The 24599-nt window shown below is 44.5% G+C and overlaps 1 protein-coding gene across 1 annotated transcript in view; it reads left to right on the top strand.

Moving 5' to 3' along the window:
• lsm3 (LSM3 homolog, U6 small nuclear RNA and mRNA degradation associated) overlaps positions 1-22793 on the top strand; it is a 34985-nt gene extending 12192 nt beyond the window's left edge. Inside the window, exons 2-4 of the mRNA XM_080186222.1 lie at positions 10450-10560; positions 19212-19307; positions 22495-22793. Of these exons, the coding sequence (XP_080042348.1) occupies positions 10450-10560; positions 19212-19307; positions 22495-22575 (288 nt within the window). The 3' untranslated portion in view covers positions 22576-22793. The remainder of the gene's footprint in view (positions 1-10449; positions 10561-19211; positions 19308-22494) is intronic.
• The last annotated feature ends 1806 nt before the right edge of the window (positions 22794-24599 follow it).

Here is a 24599-nt window from a genome sequence, read left to right on the forward strand (position 1 = left end):
GGAACAAGGTGGAAGAGAGAACGTCTGGGTTGTGTGGAAGTGTAGACAGTGTCAGTGGGTGGGAGGCTGGTCTGAATGATGGACTGGGCTTTGTTCACAACCCTTTGTGGTTTTTTTTGCAGTCTCGGAAAGAGCTGGACCATACTCAACTATGATACAACCAGAGTTGATACTAATGGCAGGAAAAGTGATGAGGTCCTGCAATAGCAGTTTAGGGAGTTAGGTAGAAAGTTTAAAAAGTAGGATTTCTAGGGTTGTAATCTAAGAATTACTCCCTGTGCTATATACTAATGAGGCTAGGAATAGGAAGATAGTGCAGCTGAACACGTGGCTAAACAGCTGGTGTATGAGGGAGGGTTTCAGATATCTGGACCATTGGGGTTTCTTCCGGGGCACATGGGACCTGTACAAGAAGGACGGGTTGCATCTAAATTGGAAGGGCACAAATATTCTGGCCGGGAGGTTTGTTAGTGTTACACAGGAGAATTTAAACTAGTTTGGCAGGGGGGTATGAACCAAAGCAAAGATGAATTGGTTGAAGGGGAACCAGAGAGTAGGGCCAGTAAGACTCAAACAGCAGGCAAGGTGGGATTGCTGATCAGAGAGGGTGTTGTGGTTTGAAGTGCATTTGTTTCAATGTGAGAAGTGTAACAGGTAAGGCAGGTGAACTTAGAGCTTGGATTAGTACTAGGAACTACAATGTGGTTAAGGAAAGGACAGGATTGGCAGCTTTACATTCTAAGATAAAGACGGGATAGAGAGGGATGTAAAGGGGGTGGGGAAGTTGCACTACTGGTTAAGGAGAATATCACAGCTGTACTCCAGGAGAATGTCTCATACAGCGAGGCAATATGGGTAGAGCTCAGGAATAGGAAAGTGTAGTCACAATGTTGGGGGTTTACTTTAGGCCACCCAACTGCCAGTGGGAGATTGAGGAACAGATATGTAGGCAGATTTTGCCAAGTGTAAAAGTAACAGGGTTGTTGTGGTGGGAGATTTTAATTTCCCCTACGTTGACTGAGACTCACTTAGTGTTGGGGAGTGGATGGGGCAGAGTTTGTAAGGAGCATCCAGGAGGGCTTCCTGAAGCAGCATGTAGATAGTCCAACTAGGGAAGGGGCCATACTGGACCTGGTATTGGGGGATGAGCCCGGCCAGATGGCCGATGTTTCAGTAGGGGAGCAGTTCGGGAACAGTGACTGCAATTTAGTAAGCTTTAAGGCACTGATGGATAAAGATAAGTGTAGTCCTCAAGTTAAGGTGCTAAATTGGGGGAAGGCTAATTACAGCAATATTAGGCAGGAACTGAAGAATGTAGATTGGGGGCAGATGTTTGCGGGCAAGTCAACATCTGGCACATGGGAGGCTTTCAAGCGTCAGGAAGGCGAATGGGATGCTGGCCTTCATAGCGAGGGGGATTGAATATAAAAGTAGGGAGGTCTTGCTGCAGCTGTATAGGGCATTGGTGAGGCCGCAGCTGGAGTACTGTGTGCAGTTTTGGGCGCCGCACCTGCGCAAGGATATTTTGGCCTTGGAGGGAGTGCAGAGGAGGTTTACTAGGCTGATACCGGAGTTGAGGGGGTTGAGCTATGAGGAGAGGCTGAATAAACTAGGCTTGTACTCGTTAGAGTTTAGAAGAATGAGGGGAGATCTCATTGAGACGTATAAGATGATGAATGGGATGGATAGGATAGAGGTGGAAAGACTCTTCCCGCTCAAAAAAGACAGTAGGACTCGGGGGCACAGCCTCAAGATAAAGGGGGGGCGGTTCAGAACGGAGTTGAGGAGGAACTTCTTCACTCAAAGGGTGGTGAATCTCTGGAATTCTCTGCCCGTTGAAGTGGTGGAGGCTGCCTCGCTAAATATTTTTAAGAAGCGGGTTGATGGGTTTTTGATAAGAGAGGGGATTGAGGGTTATGGGGAGAGGGCGGGAAAGTGGAACTGAGCCACGACAGATCAGCCATGATCTTATTGAATGGCGGGGCAGGCTCGAAGGGCCAGATGGCCTACTCCTGCTCCTATTTCTTATGTTCTTATGTTCTTATGTAAGTTGATAAGGACTCAGGACCGGCACATTCCTGTAAGGATGAAGGATAATTATGGCAAGTTTTGAGAACCTTGAATAACGAGAGATATTGTGAGCCTAATAAAAAGAGAAAAGGAGACATTTATCAAAGCTGAGAGCACACAAAGCAAGTGTGGAATACAAGGAAAGTAGAAAGAAACTTAAGCAAGGAGTAAGAAGGGCTAAAAGGGGTCATGAAAAAGCATTGGCCAGCAAGAATAAGGAAAATCCCACGGCTTTTTATACATATATAAAGAGCAAGAGGGTAGTCAGGCAGAGGATTGGCCCACTCAAGGACAAGGAAGGGAATCTATGCATAGTGCCAGAGGAAATAGGCGAGGTGTTAAATGAGAACTTTGCATCAGTATTCACCAAAGAGAAGGACTTGGTGGATGATGAGGCTGGGAAAGGACGTGTAGATAGTTTGAATCATGTTGAGATCAAAAAGGAGGAGATATTGGGCAGAAAAGTCCCCAGAGCCTGATGGGCTTTAACCCACAATACTGAAGCAAGGCAAGGGAGGAAATTGCTGAGGCCTTGAGAGAAATCTTTGTATCCTCACTGGCTACAGAGGAGGTCCCAGAGGACTGGCGAGTAGCCAGTGATGTTCCTTTATTTAAGAAGGGTAGCAAGAATAATCCAGGCAATCACAGGCCGGTGAGCCTTACATTAGTGGCAGGGAAATTATTGGAGCGGATTCTTTGAGACAACCTGGCTCAGTCAAAGGAGACAGAGGGTAGCAGTGGAAGGGTGCATTTCTGAATGGAGGGCTGTGATAAGTGGTGTTCCTCAGGGATCAGTGCTGGGACCTTTGCTGTTTGTAATATATATAAATGATTTGGAGGAAAATATAACTGGATTGATTAGTAAATTTGTGGATGACACAAAGGTTGGTGGATTTGCGGATAGTGATGAGGACCATCAGAGGGTACAGCAGGATATAGATCAGTTGGACACTTGAGCAGAGAGGTGGCAGATGGAGTTTAATCTGGACAAATGTGAGGTAATGCATTTTGGAAAGTCTAATACAGATAGGAAATATACAGTAAATGACAGAACCCTTAAGAGTATTGATAGGCAGAGGGATCTGTGGGTACAGGTACACAGGTTACTGAAAGTGGCAATGCAGGTGGAGAAGGTAGTCAAGAGGACATACGGCAAACCTGTCCTGGTGCCCCCCCATGCTGACACTATAGTTAAGAAAGCCCACCGACGCCTCTACTTTCTCAGAAGACTAAGGAAATTTGGCATGACCACTACGACTCTCACCAACATTAACAGATGCACCATAGAAAGCATTCTCTCTGAACAAAGAACCAAGAAAATTACAGCACAGGAACAGGCCCTTGGGCCCTCCAAGCCTGCACCGACCATGCTGCCCAACTTCACTAAAACTCCCTATCCTTTTGGGGACCACATCCCTCTATTCCCATCCTATCCATGTACTTAAAAGTCACTACGTATCCGCTTCCACTACCTCCCTCAGCAACGAGTTCCAGGTACCCACTACTCTCTGTGTAAAAAATCTGTCTTGTACATCTTCTTTAAATCTTGCCCCCTAGTAACCTTGGGAAAAAGCTTCTGACTATCCACTCTGTCCATGCCTCTCATAATCTTGTAGAGTTCTATCAGGTCTCCCTTCAACCTCCATCGCTCCAGTCAGAACAAACCAAGTTTCTCCAACCTCTCCTCATAGCTAATGCCCTCCATACCAGGCAAAATCCTGGTAAATCTTTTCTGTACTCTCTCCGAAGCATTAGCAAGTCATGCTGCAGCTTTGTAGAACCTTAATTTAGGCCGCACTTGGAATATAGTGTTCAATTCTGGTCGCCACACTACCAGAAGGATGTGAAGGCTTCGGAGAGAGTACAGAAAAGATTTACCAGGATTTTGCCTGGTATGGAGGGCATTAGCTATGAGGAGAGGTTGGAGAAACTTGGTTTGTTCTGACTGGAGCGATGGAGGTTGAAGGGAGACCTGATAGAACTCTACAAGATTATGAGAGGCATGGACAGAGTGGATAGTCAGAAGCTTTTTCCCAAGGTTACTAGGGGGCAAGATTTAAAGAAGATGTACAAGACAGATTTTTTACACAGAGAGTAGTGGGTACCTGGAACTCGTTGCTGAGGGAGGTAGTGGAAGCGGATACGTAGTGACTTTTAAGTACATGGATAGGATGGGAATAGAGGGATGTGGTCCCCAAAAGGATAGGGAGTTTTAGTGAAGTTGGGCAGCATGGTCGGTGCAGGCTTGGAGGGCCCAAGGGCCTGTTCCTGTGCTGTAATTTTCTTGGTTCTTTGTTCAGAGAGAATGCTTTCTATGGTGCATCTGTTAATGTTGGTGAGAGTCGTAGTGGTCATGCCAAATTTCCTTAGTCTTCTGAGAAAGTAGAGGCGTCGGTGGGCTTTCTTAACTATAGTGTCAGCATGGGGGGGCACCAGGACAGGTTGTTGGTGATCTGGACATCTAGAAACTTGAAGTTCTCGACCAATTCCACTTTGTCCCTGTTGACAGGGGCGTATTATCCACTTTTCTGAAGTCGATAATGAGCTCCTTAGTTTTGTTGACATTGAGGGGGAGATTATTGTCGTTGCACCAGTTCACCAGATTCTCCATCCCTTTTTCTGTGCACCGTCTCTCATTGTTTGAGATCCAACTATAGTTATCTGTTTTCAATTTCCTGAAATTTACCTATGCCTACTAAGCTCACAATCTCTCTTGTCACCCAGGGTTCCTGAATCTTGCCATCTTTATCCTTCATTTTTACAGGGACATACTGGTCCTGAATTGTTAACAACTGACTTTTAAAAGACTCCCACATATCAGAGGTGGATTTACCCTCAAAAAGCCTCCCCCAGTCTGTATTCTGTAGTTCCTGCCTAATGCTGTTTTAGTTAGCCTTTCCTCAGTTTAGTACTTTCAGCCTGGCTCTACTTCTATCCTTTTCTGCAAGTGTCTTGAAACCTATAGAATTGTGATCACTTCCCAAAATGGTCCCCCACCAAGACATCAATTACCTGTTCAGAATTAGGTCCAAGATAGTCCATTCCTGAGTTGGACCATTTACATGTTGCTTCAAGAGGCACTTTTGGACACACTGAACAAGCTCTGCCACTAAAGGAATCCCGGTATAGAACACAGAAAAACTACAGCACAAACAGGCCCTTCGGCCCACAAGTTGCACTGAACATGTTCCGACCGATTAGGCTTACCCATAACCCACTATCTCACTAAGTCCCATGTACATATCCAAGTCTCTTAAAAGACCCTATCGAATCCACCTCCACCACCACTGCCAGCAGCTGATTCCGCAGTCTCCATACTCTGTACTGTGGCCCTTTTTGATTTTTGTCCTTGGTTTCTCTGCCTTCCACTTTTCCCCTTACTGCCTTTTGTTTCTGTTCCTACTTTATCTCCCTCTGACTTCCTGCATCCCCCTGCCACATTATTTTAAACCCTCCCGAAAAGCACTAGCAAACACTCCCCCTAAGACATTGGTTCCAGTCATAAAATCATAGAATCCTACAGTGCAGAAAGAAGCCATTCAGCCCATCGAGTCTGCACCAATCACAATCCCACCCAGGCCCTATCCCCCATATCCCCAGATATTTACCCACCAATCCCTCTAACCTATGCATCCTGGGACACTGAGGGACAATTTAGAATGGCCAATCAACCTAGCCTGCACATCTTTGGACTGTGGGAGGAAACCCATGAAGACACGGAGAACATGCAAACTCCACACAGTGACCCGAATCAAGATTCGAACCCAGGTCCCTGGAGCTGTGAAGCAGCAGTGGTCACCATTGTGCTACCGTGCCAGTCCTGCCAGGTGCACTGTCCAATTTGTATGGTCCCACCTTCCCCAGAACCAGTTTAGTGTCCCTGGAATTTGAAATTGTATTGACATTGTAAGTAAATAAGGAAAAAAACTAAACCTGGACTGACCCAAGCTTTTCCAAACACACAATGTGACTATGTTTTGGTTCACTGCAGAGTTTGTACTCCAGCTGTGTTCTGCAGTAAATAAATTTTATTTAAATGTTGCCATTAATTCTTGGCAGTTCATCAATGTTAATCACCAGCTGTTTAAATATTCGACTATTGTTATTTAGTATGTTGCCATGGGCAGTGTTGTATGTGGGCCACATGTTTCTTATATGATGACTCATCTAATGATCACTGGTTCCAATTCTACCTCATTCAACCCCTCCATTGCTTCTGTGTTCTCAGACCGCTTGTCCCATACACATCCCTGGGTGTGTCTCTATAACCTGCAGTTAAACTTTGGGAAGATCATATCTATTATCATCATCCCTGCCACAAACTCTGTCCCCTCATCACTGATCCTATCCCCCTTTCCAGACAGGTTGCAACCCATGATCTCTTCTTTGGCCCTTTGTCAAGTTTCAAACTGTGTATTTTTTGCCGTCAGCCTCACATTCTTTTACCTCCGTGATAATTCCTGCCCTTTGTCCAGCAACTGCCATAAGAATGCATGCTTTTTATCTCCTCCAGGCTCGACCACTCCAGTGCTCTCCTGGTCAGGTGCACAACCGCCACAAGTTTCAGCTCATCTGAAGCTCATTCCGAGCTCATCCTGCACCAAGTCTGTACACCCATCAACTTCCGCTTGTTATACTGAATCCCTACAGTGCAGAAGGAGGCCATTCAGCCCATCGGGTCTGCACCAACCACAATCCCACTGAGGCCCTCTCCCAATAACCCCATGTATTTACCCTACTAATCCCCCTGACGCTAAGGGGCATTTTAGCATGGCCAATCCACCTAAGCCCCACATCTGTGGACCCTGCACTGCGTTCCAGTCCACCCACATTTTGATTGTGAAATTCTCATCCTTGTATTGCAGTTCCTTCACAGTCTCACTGCTTCCTACTTTTACAATTTCCCTATAGCCTCACTACGCTCCAGGAATTCTGTTTCTTTCCCAATCTCGCCTCACATTTATCCTCCATCTGTTCGCCTCATTGTTAATGGCTGTGCTTTCAGCCGGTTAGATCCTACACTCTAGAATTTGCCCCCAATCTCTTGATTCCTCCATTTTCCCTCCTTTAACCAAGTTTTCAGTCTCTTTTCCTTACCCCTCCTCCTTTGATTTGCAACTTTGGAGCAGCTCAAAATATATTTCTGAAATAATGGCACCATATAAATGCAAATTTTTGTTAAATCCTCCACTCCCAGTACTCCAACCATCAATTACTTTTAAAATAGCAATGGAGAATGATAGTTCTGGCCCAAAAGTTAAAATTCTAAACTGGGGCAAGGCCAATTTTAATAGTATCAGGCAGGAACGTTTAGCAGTTAATTGGGGGAGCCTGTGGGAAGGCAAAGGGGCATCTGGTAAGTGGGAGATTTTCAAAAGTGTGTTAACCAGGGTTCAGAGTAAACACATTCCTCTTAGAGTGAAGAGCAAGGTTGACGGAAGTAGGGAATCCTGGATGGCTTGGGATGTTGAGGCCCTGGTCAAGAAGAAAAAGGAGGCACATGGCATGCATAAGCACCAGAGATCAAGTAGATCCCTTGAAGAGTATACAGCGTGTAGGAGTAGAATTAAGAGAGAAATCAGGAGGGCAGGAAGGGTACACGAGATTATTTTGGCAGATAAAGCAAAGGAGAATCCAAAGAGCTTCTATAAATACATAAAGGGCAAAAGAATAACTAGGGAGAGAATAGGGCCTCTTAAGGATCAATAAGATCATTCTTGTGCAAATCCACAAGAGATGAATGAAATCCTAAATGAATATTTCTCATCGGTATTTACTGTTGAGGAAAGCCTGGATGTTAGGGAACTTGGGGAAATAAATAGAGATGTCTTGAGGAGTGTACATTTCACAAAGGAGGTGGTGCTGGAAGTCTTAAAGCGCATCAAGGTAGATAAATACCCGGCATCTGATAAAGGGGAAATTGAGGGTCCCCTAGCAGAGGTATTTGAATCATTGATAATCACAGGTGAGGTGCCTGAAGATTGGAGGGTGGCAAATGTTGTGTGTTTGTTTAAAAAGGGCTGCAGGGAAAAGCCTGGGAACTACAGGCCAGTGAGCCTCACATCTGTAGTGGGTAAGTTGACGGAAGGTATTTTGAGAGACAGGATCTACAGGTATTTAGAGATGCAAAGACTGATTAGGGACAGTGAGCATGACTTTGTGAGTGGAAAATCATGTCTCTCAAATTTGATTGAGTTTTTTTTGAAGGGGTAACCAAGAAAAATGAGGGCAGTGCAGTTGATATCTATATAGACTTTCGCAAGGCCTTTGACAAGGTAAGTTGTTACATAAGGTTAAATCTCACGAGATCCAGGGTGAGTTAGCTAAATGGGTACAAAATTGGCTTGATGACAGAAGTCAGAGGGTAGTTGTAGAAGGTTGTTCTTCAAACTGGAGGCTTGTGACCATCAGTGTGCCTCAGGGATTGGTGCTGGTCCACTGTTATTTATCATTTATATTAATGATTTGGATGAGAATATAGGAGGCATGGTTAGTAAGTTTGCAGATGACACCAAGATTGGCAGTGGATAGTAAAGAAGGTTAACTAGGATTGCAATGGGATCTTGATCAACTGGGCCAGTGGGCTGACGAATGGCAGATGGAGTTTAATTTAGATGAATGCAAGGTGATGCATTTGGTAGATCGAATCAAGGCAGAACTTACTTGATTAATGGTAGGGCATTGCGAGAGTTACAGAACAAAGAGATCTAGTGGTACGTGTTCATAGCTCCTTGAAAGTGAAGTCACAGGTGGAAAGAATGTTGAAGAAGGCATTCAGCATGTTTGGTTTCATCGGTCAGAACATTGAATACAGGAGTTGGGACATCTTGTTGAAGTTGTACAGGACATTGGTAAGGCCACACTTGGAATACTGTGTAGAGTTCTGGTCACGCTATTTTAGAAATGATATTATTAAACTAGAAAGAGTACAGAAAAGATTACTGGGATGTTATCAGGACTTGATGGTTTGAGTTGTAAGGAGAGGCTGGGTAACCTGGGACTTTTTCCCCTGGAGTGTAAAAGGCTGAGGGTGATCTTATAGAGGTCCATAAAATAATGAGGGGCATAGACAAGGAAGATAGTCAATGTCTTTTCCCAAATGTAGGGATGTCTAAAACTAGAGCGCATTGGTTTAAGGTGAAAGGGGAGAGATACAAAAGTGTCCAGAAGGGCAATTTTTTCACACACAGGGTGTGAGTGTCTAGAACAAGCTGCCAGGGGCAGTAGTAAAGGGGGGGACAATTTTTGTATTTTAAAAAGCGTTTAGACAGTTACATGAGTAAGATGGATATAGAGGGATGTGGGCCAAACGTGGACAATTTGGACTAGTTTAGGGGCTTAAAAAAAAGAGCGGCATGGACAAGTTGGGTTGAAAGGCCTGTTTCCATGCTGTAACCCCCAATGACTCTGTCTGATTTATAATCACAGTATACACTAATGCTACATGGCTAATATTCTTGAAAGAGAACCCTAGACTGAGAAATTCAATTGTTTTAAAGTCCAACAATCCCCTTGAATATGCTTGGTCTCCAACTTTGGCACTGGTAACTCACACCTGAGCTATCCAGACTTGTCTTAAGTTGTTTATGCCCCTTTGGGGAAGAGTTTGCATTGAAAATTAAACAAAAAGAAGCTTCCAGGTGGTGCAGATTTCCCAGTAGTTTAACTTGTAATCTGTTAAATATGGTGTTGGGTGTCAGCACCTGACATAAACTTGGCAAATCGAGAACAATAGTGTGGCGCATAAATATCACAAAAAAAATTGTTGAAGACAGTCACTTAATGCTGGGTGCTTCTGTAGCTTGAAGCCATTCAGGCTGCAAAGTTCATTGACTGAATAATTATAATCTTAGCCCGTTCATTTGGAACTAAGATTTTCTTGGCTACCAAGAGCCATTTTCACCTAGCAGGCAGTTCCTCCAGCCCTACATCCCTCTGAGAACTCTGCACTCCCCAACTCTGGCCCCTTACCCATCTCACATTTTAATCGCTCCACCATTCAGCAGCCCAGGCCCTAAACTCTGAAATGTCTTCCCTCGATCTCTCTGCCTCTTTGGCCACCTTTAGACTCCTTAAAACCTACCTCTTTGACCAAGCTTTTTTGTCCCTCACCCCAGTTTCTCCTTGTGGTAACTCAGTGCCAAATCTGTTCGCTTCTGTAAAGTGCAATGTGATCATTTATTATGTTAATGGTGCTATATAAATGCAAGTTGTGCTTTGTGCATCATATGGTCAAACACCCCAATCGCTGTAAAAACAGTGCAAAATCTGAGTTGTCTTGACCAGCACTTTATTGAGATTGTAGTAATAACACTGCCATATATCTCCTCAAATGCTTCTCTTGTGCTGAGCTTCTGTTTTTCACTCTCTCTCTGTTAGCCACAAACGACCAACACAGTTGAGGAGCCTCTTGACCTAATCAGGCTTAGTCTGGACGAGAGAATCTACGTGAAAATGAGAAACGACAGGGAACTTCGAGGAAGACTACACGTGGGTAACCAGTTGGATTATTCAGTCCCATATTAGCAATCATTAGAATCCTATAGTAAAGGAGGCCATTCAGCTCTTTGTGTCTGTGCCAGCTCTTTGAAGGAATGGTCCAATTAGTCCCAATTCCCCTGCTTTTACCCAATAGCCCTGTAAATGTTTTCTTTCATGTACTTATCCAATTCCCTTTTCAAAGTTGCTATTGTTTCTGTTTCCTCTGTCCTTTCAGGCAGCGCATTCCAGATTACAATTACTTGCTGCGTAAAAACAATACTCTTCGTTCCCAGCGGCTTTTTTGCCAATTACTTTAAATCTGTGTCATCTGGTTACCAATCCTCCCCACAGTGAAAATGTTTCTTCCTCTCCGTGCTATCAAAACCCTCTAATGTTTGGGCAAGTCTATTAAATCTCCCTTTAACCTTCTCTGCTCTAAGCAAAACAATCCCAGCTTTATTTCATTTATCCATTTACAGAGTGTTGGTGTTGCTGGTGGGCGTAGCATTTATTACCCATCCCTAATTGCCCTTGAGAAGGTAGTGCTGAGGAGACTTGGCGAAGTTACTATGGTGCATTTTGACAGTGGTACAGACTGATGCCACTGTGTGCCAGTGGTGGAGTCAGCGAACAGTGAAGATTGTGGATGGGGTGCCAATCAGGCAGGCTGCTTTGTCGAACTCCTTAATTGTTTTTGCAGCTGTACTCATCCAGATAAGTGGAGAGTATCCCATCACACTCCTGATTTCTGCCTTGTAGATGGTGGACAAGCTTTGGGGAGTCAGGGGGTGAGTTACTCGCCGCAGAATTCACAGCCTCTGACCTTCTGTTGTTGATACGCTATTTATACGGCTGTTCCAGTTCAGTTTCTGATCACTGGTGCCCCCAGGATGTTGATTCAGCGATGATAATGCCATTGAATGTCAATGACTTGGAAGAGGGGGCTGAAGGGTGGGTTAGTAAATTTGCTAATGACACCAACATTGGTGGAATAGTGGATGAGGTGTAGGGCTCTTGTCAGCTACTAAGAGACATTGGTAGGATGCAGAGCTGGAGTTTAACCCTGGTAAGTGTGAGGTGATTCATTTTGGTAGGACAAACTTGAATGCGGATTACAGAGTCAACGGCAGGGTTCTGAAGAATGTGGAGGAACAGAGAGATCTTGGGGTTCATATCCACAGATCTCTGAAGATTGCCACTCAAGTGGATAGAGCCATGAAGAAGGCTTATAGTGTGTTAGCGTTTATTAACAGGGGATTTGAGTTTAAGAGTCATGGGGTTATGCTGCAACTATACCGGATGTTGGTGAGACCACATCTGGAATATTATGTGCCGTTCTGGTCACCTCACTATAAGAAGAATGTGGAAGCATTGGAGAGAGTGCAGAGGAGATTTACCAGGATGCTGCCTGGTTTGGAGGGTAGGTCTTATGAGGAAAGGTTGAGGGAGCTGGGGCTTTTTTCTTTAGAGCGGAGGAGGATGAGAGGCGACTTAATAGAGGTTTATAAGATGATGAGAGGGATAGATAGAGTGGACGTGCAGAGACCATTTCCTCAAGTGGATGTAGCTGTTACTAGGGGTCATAACTATAAGGTTCGTGGTGGGAGATATAGGAGGGATGTTCGAGGTAGATTCTTTACTTAGAGTGGTTGGGGTATGGAATGCATTGCCTGCTGTGATAGTGGAGTCAGACACTTTAGGAATTTTCACGCGGTTATTGGATAGGCACATGGAGCACACCAGAAAGATAGGAAGTGGGATAGCTTGATCTTGGGTTTGAACTTAGCTCGGTACAACATCGAGGGCTGAAGGGCCTGTACTGTTCTATGAGAGATGGTTAGATTCTCTTTTGTTGGAGATGGTTATTACCTGGTACTTGTGTGTACAAATGTTACCTGCTGCTTATCCGCCCAAGCCTGAACATTGTCCAATTTTGGTGCGTTTGGACATGGAGAAAAACTGCAGCAGGCGACGGTGCAGAGGGACCTCGGGGTCCTTGTGCATGAGTCGCAAAAACCCAGCTAGCAGGTGGTCAGGAAGGCGAATGGGATGCTGGCCTTCATCACGAGGGGGATTGAATATAAAAGTAGGGAGGTCTTGCTGCGGCTGTATAGGGCATTGGTGAGGCCGCAGCTGGAGTACTATGTGCAGTTTTGGGCGCCGTACTTACGCAAGGATATTTTGGCCTTGGAGGGAGTGCAGAGGAGGTTTACTAGGCTGATGCCGGAGTTGAGGGGGTTGAGCTATGAGGAGAGGCTGAATAAATTAGGCTTGTACTCATTAGAGTTTAGAAGAATGAGGGGAGATCTCATTGAGACGTATAAGATGATGAATGGGATGGATAGGATAGAGGTGGAGAGACTCTTCCCGCTCAGAAAGGATAGTAGGACTAGGGGGCACAGCCTCAAGATAAAGGGGGGGCGGTTTAGAACGGAGTTGAGGAGGAACTTCTTCACTCAAAGGGTGGTGAATCTCTGGAATTCTCTGCCCGTTGAAGTGGTGGAGGCTACCTCGCTAAATATTTTTAAGACGCGGGTTGATGGGTTTTTGATAAGAGAGGGGATTAAGGGTTATGGGGAGAGGGCAGGAATGTGGAACCGAGCCACGACAGATCAGCCGTGATCTTATTGAATGGCGGGGCAGGCTCGAAGGGCTAGTTGGCCTACTCCTGCTCCTATTTCTTATGTTCTTATGACTCCAGAGGAGTCGTGAATGGTGCTGAACATTGTACAATCATCAGCGAACATCCCCACTTCTGACGTTATGATGGAAAGAAGGTCATTGATGAAGTAGCTGAAGATGGTTGGGCCTCGTCACTCAGTCATAGAAGTTTACAGTACGGAAACATGCCCTTCGGCCTAACTTGTCCATGCCGATTTTTTTAAACCCCTAAGCTATTCCCAATTACCCACATTTGGCCCATATCCCTCTATACCTATCATACCTGTACTCCCCAAGGAACTCCTGGAGTGATGTCCTGAGACTGAGGTCATTGACCTCCAACTACCAAAACCACCTTCTCCTATGCCAGGTATGACTCCAATCAGAGGAACCCCTACCCCCTGCCCCCCCCCCCACCCTGATTCTTCCAATTTTGTTCAGGCTTCTTGATGCCACACTTGGGTGATTGCTGCCCTAAAGACAGTCTCACATCACCTCTGGAGTTGTGATCTTTGTCCGTGTTTGGACTAAGACTGTAATGCTCTGTAAACAATGAATACAATCCAGACACTCAGCTGCAAATGCTTTTGAGAGTTAACAGATGCTGCAATTATAATCGGAAGCTGACCAGGATCCACCTGACTCACTGACCTGCACTTTCAGATGCTGTCGGATCTGCTTTGCATTCTAGCATTGGTTTATTTCACAGCATTTATATCTTTACATCCTCTTGCGGATCAGATAGAGCTTTGCTGCAATTTAGGTCATGGGTGACAGTATTAATCTACTTAGACTCAAGTCCTGCTGGCCATTTCACAAGCAGGAATGTTTAGCATTTAAAAGCACCAGGGCTGTTATACGTTCGAGGGGTGTGGGCATTGCTGGGAATGTTATTATTTGTCACCTATCCCTATTTGTCCTAAGAAGGTAATGGTGAGTTGCTGCCTTGGACTGCTGTGTGGATTATTAGCCCACTTCAGGGGGCATTTAAGAGTCCAAATACATTGGTGTGGGGACTGGAATCACATCTGGGCCCAACCCCGGCAGCTTTCCTTCCCTGGAGGGATGTTAATGAACTAGATATTTTGGCCTTGGAGGGAGTGCAGAGGAGGTTTACTAGGCTGATACCGGAGTTGAGGGGGTTGAGCTATGAGGAGAGGCTGAATAAACTAGGCTTGTACTCGTTAGAGTTTAGAAGAATGAGGGGAGATCTCATTGAGACGTATAAGATGATGAATGGGATGGATAGGATAGAGGTGGAAAGACTCTTCCCGCTCAAAAAAGACAGTAGGACTAGGGGGCACAGCCTCAAGATAAAGGGGGGGCGGTTCAGAACGGAGTTGAGGAGGAACTTCTTCACTCAAAGGGTGGTGAATCTCTGGAATTCTCTGCCCGTTGAAGTGGTGGAGGCTGCCTCGCTAAATATTTTTAAGAAGCGGGTTGATGGGTTTTTGATAAGAGAGGGGATTAAGGGTTATGGGGAGAGGGCGGGAAAGTGGAACTGAGCCACGACAGATCAGCCATGATCTTATTGAATGGCGGGGCAGGCTCGAAGGGCCAGATGGCCTACTCCTGCTCCTATTTCTTATGTTCTTATGTTCTTATGTTAGTTAGCTTTTTAGGATAGTCCAACAGATTCAGGATCACTTGTTTTGCTTTATTCTTTCATAGGATGTGGGTGTCACTGGCAAAGCCCATATTTGTTGCCCATTCCTAATTGCCCTTGAATGGAGTGTCTTGCTTGGCCATTCAGTGGGAGGTTAAGAGTCAGCCAGATGATTGTCGTCTGGAGTCGCATGTAGACCACACCAAGTAAGGACGGCAGATTTCCCCTCCTGAAGGGCAATGAGCCAGATGGATTTTTATGACCATTGTCACATGGTCATCTCACAGAGGCTAGCTTTTAATTCCAGATTTATTAATTAAATTTAAATTCCTCCAATTGACGTGGGATTTGAACTCTTGTCCCCAGAGCATTAGCCTGGGCCTTTGGATTATTAGTCCAGTGACATTACCACTTCACCAGTAGGTCTCCTATTTCACTGACACCAGATTTTTATTTACTGAATTTAAACAAAACTGCCATGGTGCGCTGTGAATTTATGTTCTCTGAATTAATTAGCCCAGTAGTTTAACCATCACAAAACTGTGCAGAAATAGGTACCAGAAAGGAAAGGAGAAGAAATTCATTTTTGTCACTGGTTGTTGTGATCTGGAAGGTGCTGCCTGAAAGGGCAGTGAAAGCAGATTCAAAAATAACTTTCAAAAGGAGGAAATACTTGAAAAGGAAAATAATAGCAGTGCCTACAGAACTAATTAGATAAGAACATAAGAAATAGGAGCAGGAGTAGGCCATCCAGCCCTTCGAGCCTGCCCCGCCATTCAATAAGATCATGGCTGATCTGTCGCTGCTCAGTTCCACTTTCCCGCCCTCTCCCCATAACCCTTAATCCCCTCTCCTATCAAAAACCCATCAACCCGCGTCTTAAAAATATTTAGCGAGGCAGCCTCCACCACTTCAACGGGCAGAGAATTCCAGAGATTCACCACCCTTTGAGTGAAGAAGTTCCTCCTCAACTCCGTTCTAAACCGCCCCCCCTTTTATCTTGAGGCTGTGCCCCCTAGTCCTACTGTCTTTTTTGAGCGGGAAGAGTCTTTCCACCTCTATCCTATCCATCTCATTCATCATCTTATACGTCTCAGTGAGATCTCCCCTCCTTCTAAACTCTAACGAGTACAAGCCCAGTTTATTCAGCCTCTCCTCATAGCTCAACCCCCTCAACTCTGGTATCAGCCTAGTAAACCTCCTCTGCACTCCCTCCAAGGCCAAAATATCTTTGCGCAGGTGCAGCGCCCAAAACTGCACACAGTACTCCAGCTGCGGCCTCACCAATGCCCTATACAGCTGCAGCAAGACCTCCCTACTTTTATATTCAATCCCCTTCGCTATGAAGGCCAGCATCCCATTCGCCTTCCTGACCACCTGCTAGCTGGGTTTTTGCGACTCATGCACAAGGACCCCGAGGTCCCTCTGCACCGTCGCCTGCTGCAGTTTTTCGCCCCGTAAGTAATAGTCCTTCCTACCATTCTTCCTACCAAAGTGGACCACCTCACACTTGCCAACATTAAATTCCATTTGCCATTTTCTGGCCCATTCGCCCAGCCTATCTAGATCCTTCTGTAGACTCTCCACACCCTCCGCACAATTTGCCGTTCCCCCAATCTTGGTGTCATCAGCAAATTTCGACACCCTGCACTCGGTTCCCTCCTCCAGATCATCTATATAAATGGTAAAAAGCTGAGGCCCCAGCACCGACCCCTGGGGCACTCCACTAGTCACCATCCGCCAATCCGAATAGCACCCGTTGACCCCCACTCTCTGCCTCCTATTTGACAACCAATCCTCTATCCATGCTAACACCCTACCCCCAATTCCATGTCCCTCGACCTTCTGCAATAACCTCTTGTGAGGTACTTTGTCAAACGCCTTCTGAAAATCTAGAAAGACCACATCCACCGGCTCTCCTCTATCCACCGCCCTAGACACATCCTCATAGAACTCCAGTAAATTTGTCAGACACGATTCCAAAGAGCCAGTATAGACACAACTGGCTGAAAGGCCTCCTTCCACTGCGCTGTTTGATCTTCTGAATATCAGTAGGTAACTTTTAAAAATAGAATGCATGTAGTCTGTGCTGATGGCACTCTCGCTGCTTTCTGTGGAGTTGATTGTAGATGGGGGACACAGATTTTCTGTTAACGAAACTGCTGCAGTTAAAAATTACTATCCCAGGCCATCAGTTTAAAAACCATGGCAGCTTGTAACAAAAATAGAATTTTAGTTGTTTCTGTAAATCAGTGGCCCTGATTTATTAACCTACATGTTATGAGCAATGTCTTAAGTTTTCCATTTGGATGGGAAAGAAAATATAATTCCTCAAAATGCTAGTTAAAAGCTCTGGAGTTTCATGTGACCCGGTCACTGGATCAGTTTCCCTGTTTTATGACTATTGGAAAAAGTTGTATGTCAGATGCCAGAAGCAGATTTTAATTTTACTGTTATTTCCTGTGTGGATTTGTTTATTGGAAGCTTTTCCGAAAATGACATAATCAGAAACAAGATATCTCATGGGGAAACAAGCATTTAGGGAGAATGTGCAGGTATCGACTGTTTTGGAATATCAAATTCCACATGGATAAGGGAAACCATGAGTGCAGCATTACACTGACTGCAAGAAGCAGCATAGTAGCAGGGAGTAAAGCCGATTGATAGGGAAAGGACATTGCCTAGAATATAAAGAATGCTTTGTCGCCAATGAAGCACTTCATCGAATCCCTACAGTGCAGGAGGAGATCTTTTGGCCCATTGAGGCTCACCGACACCTATCCCATCCAGACCGTATCCTTGTATGTAACCCCGTGTATTTACCCTGCCAATCCCCCTTACACTAAGGGGCAATTTAGCACAGCCAATCAAGTTACCCCACGCATTTTTGGACTGTGGGGGAGCACCCGGAGGAAACCCGCGCCGAAATGAGAAGAATGTGCAAAATCCACACAGACAGTGAACCAAGGCTGGGATTGAACCCGGGTCTCTGGTGCTGTGAGGCAGCAGTGCTAACCACTGTGCTGCCCATGAAGCACTGAAACATGGCAGTCATTTGGTATCTAGCGTATTCCCACAAATAAACGACTAGATAATCTTTTAGTGATTTTGGTCAAGGGATAGATTTTAGCCAATATACCATTGAGAATTTCATTTATCTTTGAAATAGTGGCCTTGTCCACCTGAGAGGACAGGTGGGACCTCGGTTCAATGTCTCATCTGTAAGCAGCATCTCTTGTCAATACTGCAATAGGAGTTTCAGCTAGAACGTAAGCTGAGGTTTCTGGAGCATGACCTGAATCCACAAGCTTTCAGTTCGGAGCTGAGTGTACGACTGACTGAATCGCAATTAATATCTAGGGATCCTACTGAATTTCAGAAATTTCTTGAAAAGAACTGGCATTAGATTCCATTAGTAAGAGAAATGTTAAATATCATAGAATCCCACAGTGCAGAAGGAGGCCATTTGGCCCATTGGGTTGCACTGACCACAATCCCACCCAGGCCCTATCCCCATTTACCCTAGTTGGTCCCCTGACACTAAAAGGCAATTTAGCATGGCCAATCCACCTAATCTGCACATCTTTGGAGTGTGGGAGGAAACCAGAGCACCCAGAGGAAACCCATGCAGACACAGGGAGAAAGTGTCCAAGCCAGGAATTAAACCTGGGTCCTTGGCGCTGTGAGGCAGCAACGCTAACCACTGTGCTGCTGGTAAAAGAAAAACATACTTGCATAACAAGTGTTAGCGTACAGCATATAGAATGTGCTACTGCAAGTTGCAGTTCAAGTCAAACCAATTGCATTTAATGTCAGTCAGATGAGCATTTAAAGGAAAAGTTTGGAGGGACAGAGCAGCAAAGTAGGATTTTATTAGATAGCCAGTGCAGAGTTAGCGGCCTCACAGTGGACAAAAATCTGTTGTGAGAACGAGAGCAATGTGATTTTATGGAAAGGTATATTTGTATGTAGCAGCAGCTTATCCTGTTCTCATCAGGGGATTATTTTTTATCAGGAGTCAAACCCATGGTAAAACCAGGCAGTGGGTAATTTGACCAGATGTTATTCTGCATTTTGTCCATTAGTTTTCTATTTTTCCATGAGAAACTCCAATGTCCAAATTTATAATGGGAGCTACCTATGTAAACATGTCACATTGTAATTGCACACTCTGACCAGTGATGATGCTACAGCATCTTCATCAATGAAAGGATGCAATTTCAGAATGATTAGCTTCCACGTTGAATTTATCGTGGGATAAGTTTACAAGTGTTTGCAGATAAGAGTAACGATTAAAGTAGCATGTGCAAAATGCTTTTGTTGCTTTTTCCCAATGGTTTCAGATTTCGTGATGTGCCTTGCAGTGTAATGCATGTTCTCTTTGTAAATATAGGCCTATGATCAGCATCTAAACATGATTTTGGGAGATGTTGAAGAAACTGTTACAACTGTAGAAATTGATGAGGAAACATATGAGGAGATATACAAAGTAAGTGTGGACCTCTTCTCTCTCTTTCATGCTTGTGTTTTAAAGAGTCAGTTGTACAGCTCTGTCAAATCTCCCACCTATCTCTCTCGCTCCAAGGCAAGCAACCCCAGCTTTTCCAACCTAACCTTGAGCTAAAATCCCCCATCTCTGGAGCCATTCTGGAAAATCTCCTTTGCAGCTTCTCCACTCTCGCATTCAGGATGCAATGCTCTAATTGTGGCCAAACCAGAACCTAATCAAAGTCCCATATAACTTTCCGGCTTTTGTACTTGATACTTTTACTTGTAAAGTTCATCATTGCATATACTTTAATTACTGCCTCAATTAGTCATATGCCACCTTCAAGGTGAACGGCAGATCCCTCTGTCCCTGCACATTGTTTAAACTGTGCTGTTAAGCTTGTATTGCCTCTCCCTGCTTCTGTCAAAATGCATCACCTCACAGTTCTGTGTTAAAATTCCCTCTGCCACTTGTTTGCCCATTCTGCAAGCCTATCTATCTCCTGCTGCACATGGTTGGTGTCAGCCTAAGTTTTTGCCATAACTCCAAGTTTGGAATCATGGCAAATTTTAAAATTTTACTCTGTATTTCAATATCCAAGTCATTTATAGAAAGCAAAGGCAGTGCTCCTGGCATTGATCCTTGATCCATACCCAGGAACACCACTGTTTACTACCCTCCAGTCTGAAACATTGACCACTAACTGCAATTCACTTTGTTCCATCCTTATGTCAATGTGTTTTCCAAACTGACACTGATGCCCTATTCCATGAACCTTGACTTTGTAAACCCAGCTTTTGATATTTCGTCAGATGGTTTCGTAAAATTCATCTTGACAACATCCGTTGCATGACTCTTCATGGCATTGTGCTATTTGAAAAGTCCTCCACCTCCTCTCATGGTTGTTGGCACTTGAGCCTGAGAATTCATTGTTGGACAGTGTGCTCCAGCCCCCAACTCCCCAACAGTTTGTACCTAATCTCTGCTGCATGCATGTAGAAGATGCAAAATGAATACTGAGGTTTTTCAGATAGTGGGGGAACAGATTGTAGAAGGGACTAAAACAGTCATCACTTCTCAACCTGTGAAGACCTGGGAGCAGGGCACCTGGAGCTATAGTCAGTGTCAGCAGTGGGTTATGGGTGTTGCTGTCAAAACCAACATTTATTGCTTCTATTACTGAAATGTTTTATTCCTGAATCATTTAAAATTCTGAGAGGCCTTGACAGAGTAGACAATGAGAGAACATAAGAAATAGGAGCAGGAGTAGGCCATCTAGCCCTTCGAGCCTGCCCCGCCATTCAATAAGATCATGGCTGATCTGTCGTGGCTCAGTTCCACATTCCCGCCCTCTTCCCATAACCCTTAATCCCCTCTCTTATCAAAAACCCATCAACCCGCGTCTTAAAAATATTTAGCGAGGTAGCCTCCACCACTTCAACGGGCAGAGAATTCCAGAGATTCACCACCCTTTGAGTGAAGAAGTTCTTCCTCAACTCCGTTCTAAACCGCCCCCCCTTTATCTTGAGGCTGTGCCCCCTAGTCCTACTGTCCTTTCTGAGCGGGAAGAGTCGCTCCACCGCTATCCTATCCATCCCATTCATCATCTTATATGTCTCAATGAGATCTCCCCTCATTTTTCTAAACTCTAACGAGTACAAGCCTAGTTTATTCAGCCTCTCCTCATAGCTCAACCCCCTCAACTCCAGCATCAGCCTAGTAAACCTCCTCTGCACTCCCTCCAAGGCCAAAATATCCTTGTGTAAGTACGGCGCCCAAAACTGCGCACAGTACTCCAGCTGCGGCCTCACCAATGCCCTATACAGCCGCAGCAAGACCTCCCTACTTGGACTGTTTATCCCTGACTAAAGAGCCTACAAGAAGACGGTTGCAGCCTCTGGCTAAGGGGTTACTTATTTAAGACAGAGATGAGGAGAGGAGTTGTGAATCCTATTTATTTATAGAATCCCTATAGTGCAGAAGGAGGCTGTTCAGCCCATCAAGCCTATACACACAATTCCATTCAGGCCCTATCCCTGTAACCCCTCATGAATTTGTGTTGCTAGCTCCCGTGATTCCAAGGGGCAATTTAGCAAGGCCAATCAACCTAGCCCACACATCTTTGGAGTGTGGGAGGAAACTGGAGCACCCGGAGGAAACCTACGCAGACAAGGGGAGAACGTGCAAACTCCACACGGATAGTGACTCAAGCCAGGAATTGAACCCTGGATCCCTGGCGCTGTGAGGCAGCAGCGCTAACCACTATGCCTCTATGTCACCCTGTGGTGCCCACATCCCATTGTTCATGGGATGTGGTCACCACTGACTAGGCTGGCATTTATTATCTATTCCTAATTGCCCTTTAGAATTTAGAACAATCTATGCCAGAGGATTTTGGATTCTCAGTCATTGAATATATTTGAGACTGAGGGCAGTAGGTTTTTGGAAATCTAGGGATATAAAGATTGAGTGGAAGAGCGAAGCTTTTTTAGCAGATCAGCCATGATCATATTGTATAGCACAAAAGGTTGTCAGACCTCCTGCTCCCATTGATATTCCTATGTCTATCAGAGTCCTGTGCAGTGTTCTCCAGGGTTCTTTATCTTACTTTGGTTTGTACACAGCAAACGCATAAACACTTCCTCTATTGGGAAAACCCTCCGATAAATATTTCTACCAAACGGCCACTTTCACCTTACAGTGAAAAGTGTACAAGTATTAGCGATTTGTTGCTGTCTTTTTCTGAAGAGTGTGAAAAGGAGACTGAACCCCATCTTGGGTGAGGGAAGGCAATGAAAGAAGCTTAGAAAACAACAAGCCACAGGTGAGAGAGCATTGAATACACATGGCTCCCATGTTACAGGTATCGCTAACGTTGTCTGTTTTGAGTTGGGCTTTTTATAGCTCATCCTCTGGGCTAATGAAAAGATTGCAGCAATAACTGCATGGCAGCATGTTGAATTCAATACCTGTGTTTGATGATCAAACTCTCTCCACCAGTACCACCCAAAACACTATTAAAACACAGAAATCCGTAGCTTTCAATGTCTGGTGTTCGTGTTAGGTAGATAAACAACAACAGGCTGCATTTTCCGTTCCCTGCAAATAAATGTCTTAATCCATCAGAAAATGACCTCAACTTTTAAAATGTTCTATTCTCAATCTGTGTTGTCCTTTCTCTCCCCAGTCCACCAAGCGAAATATCCCAATGCTGTTTGTCCGTGGTGATGGTGTTGTTCTTGTGGCTCCTCCACTAAGAGTCGTTTAAACCCAACCAAACTGAACATTATGGACTGAACTTCAACCTGTTTATTTTTCAGTTGATGGAGAAAATGCTCCGATATTATTTTTATACAATGTACATCAATATTACGATGCAAAGGGCTCATGTGTGCTGTTTAATTTTGAAAAGTGTTCAGCTTGAGCTTGTGAGAAGTAAATAAAGTATTTTTGTTTGTTTTAATAAAGGTTGACCTTCAAATTCTACACCTTACTTTTCAGCTACACTTCACTGTCTTCTGAACTTGCTCTCTAACCCAATGTAGTCCAGTAGAAGCCACTGACTAGCCACAGGTAAGGTGACAGATGACACCTTTTGAAATAACTTGCATTAATTTTAGTAGGAAGAGCCTCACGCACAATCCAGGTAAACATACCTAACACAACACATGGATATTTAATGAACAAACATCTCGCGACACCCAGGGAAGTAAAACACTTGTTCTCTCAGCTTTGTGTTGCAGCAAACAGAAAAAGATTACAGCTCATGTACACCTGAGTACTGAGCTCAGCTGACCAAGAACAATGTCTCCTGCTCCTTTTTAATTTACTAATGAACAGTGTCTGGTGGCTAACATACTGGGTTTTGCGGATCTAACAGAAGGAGTTTTTAACTTTCACATTGAGTTTGCATATTCCCCATTATCCGACGAGTTGCCCAATGTGAAACTGAAGCTTGCAAACTGGGCATGTCTTTGTTTTGGTGCCTGGGTTATACTGAAACAACTGTGGGCTCTAAATCCATCTTCACTTCTAGGCTAGAGAGAGGAACTTCAGTCACTGACCCATGTGTGAATGTATAATCATCATATTTCCAGCACAAGAACAGGCCCTGATCAATCTTTATACTCCACATGAGCATCTTTCACCCCTCTTCATTGCACCCTATGAACATGATCTATTCTTTTCTCATTCATGTTTACCTAACTGCCTCTTAAATGCATCAATACTATTCATCTTTTTATAGAGTCATAGAGGTTTACAACATGGAAACAGGCCCTTCAGCCCAACTTGCCACCCTTTTTTTTTGAACCTCTAAGCTAATCCCAATTGCCCACATTTGGCCCATATCCCTCCATACCCATCTTACCCATGTAATTATCTAAATGCTTTTGAAAAGATAAAATCGTAGCCACCTTTACTATTACCTCTGCCATCTTGTTCCAGACACTCACCATCCTCTGTGTGAAAAAATTGCCCCTCTGGACACTTTTGTGTATGTCCCCTCTCACCTTAAACTTATGCCCTCTACGTTTAGACTCCCCTACCTTTGGGAAAAGATATCGACTATCTACCGTGTCTATGCCCCTCATTATTTTATGGACCTCTAGGTCACCCCTCAGCCTCCTACAGTCCAGAGGAAAAAGTCCCAGTCTATTCAGCCTCTCCATATAACTCAGTCCTGGTAGCATCCTAGTAAATCTTTTCTGCACTCTTTCTAGTTTAATAATATCCTTTCTATAATAGGGTGACCAGAATTGCACACAGTATCCCAAGTGTGGTCTTACCAATGTTTTGTACAGCTTCAACAAGATGTCCCAACTCCTGTATTCAGTGTTCAGATCGATGAAACTAAGCATGCCGAATGCCTTCTTCACCACTGTCCACCTATGACTCCACTTTCAAGGAGCTATGAACATGGACCCTTAGATCTCTTTGTTCTGTAATTCTCCCCAACACCCTACCATTAATTGAGTAAGTCCTGTCCTGGTTCAATCTACAAAAATGCATCACCTCTCATTTGTCTAAATTAAACTCCATCTGCCATTCGTCAGCCCACTGGCCCAATTGATCAAGATCCCGTTGCAATTGGAGATAACTTTCTTCACTGTCCACTATGTCACCAATCTTGGTGTCATCTGCAAATTTACTAACCATGCCCCTAAATTCTCATCCAAATCATTTATATAAATGACAAATAACAGTGACCCTGACACTGATCCTTAAGGCACACCACTGTCACAGGCTTCCAGTTTTAAAAACAACTCTCAATAACCACCCTCTGACTTCTGT

This window comes from Carcharhinus amblyrhynchos, chromosome 3 (assembly GCF_965287045.1).
Source record: "Carcharhinus amblyrhynchos chromosome 3, sCarAmb.v2.hapA, whole genome shotgun sequence".
NCBI lineage: Eukaryota > Metazoa > Chordata > Chondrichthyes > Carcharhiniformes > Carcharhinidae > Carcharhinus > Carcharhinus amblyrhynchos.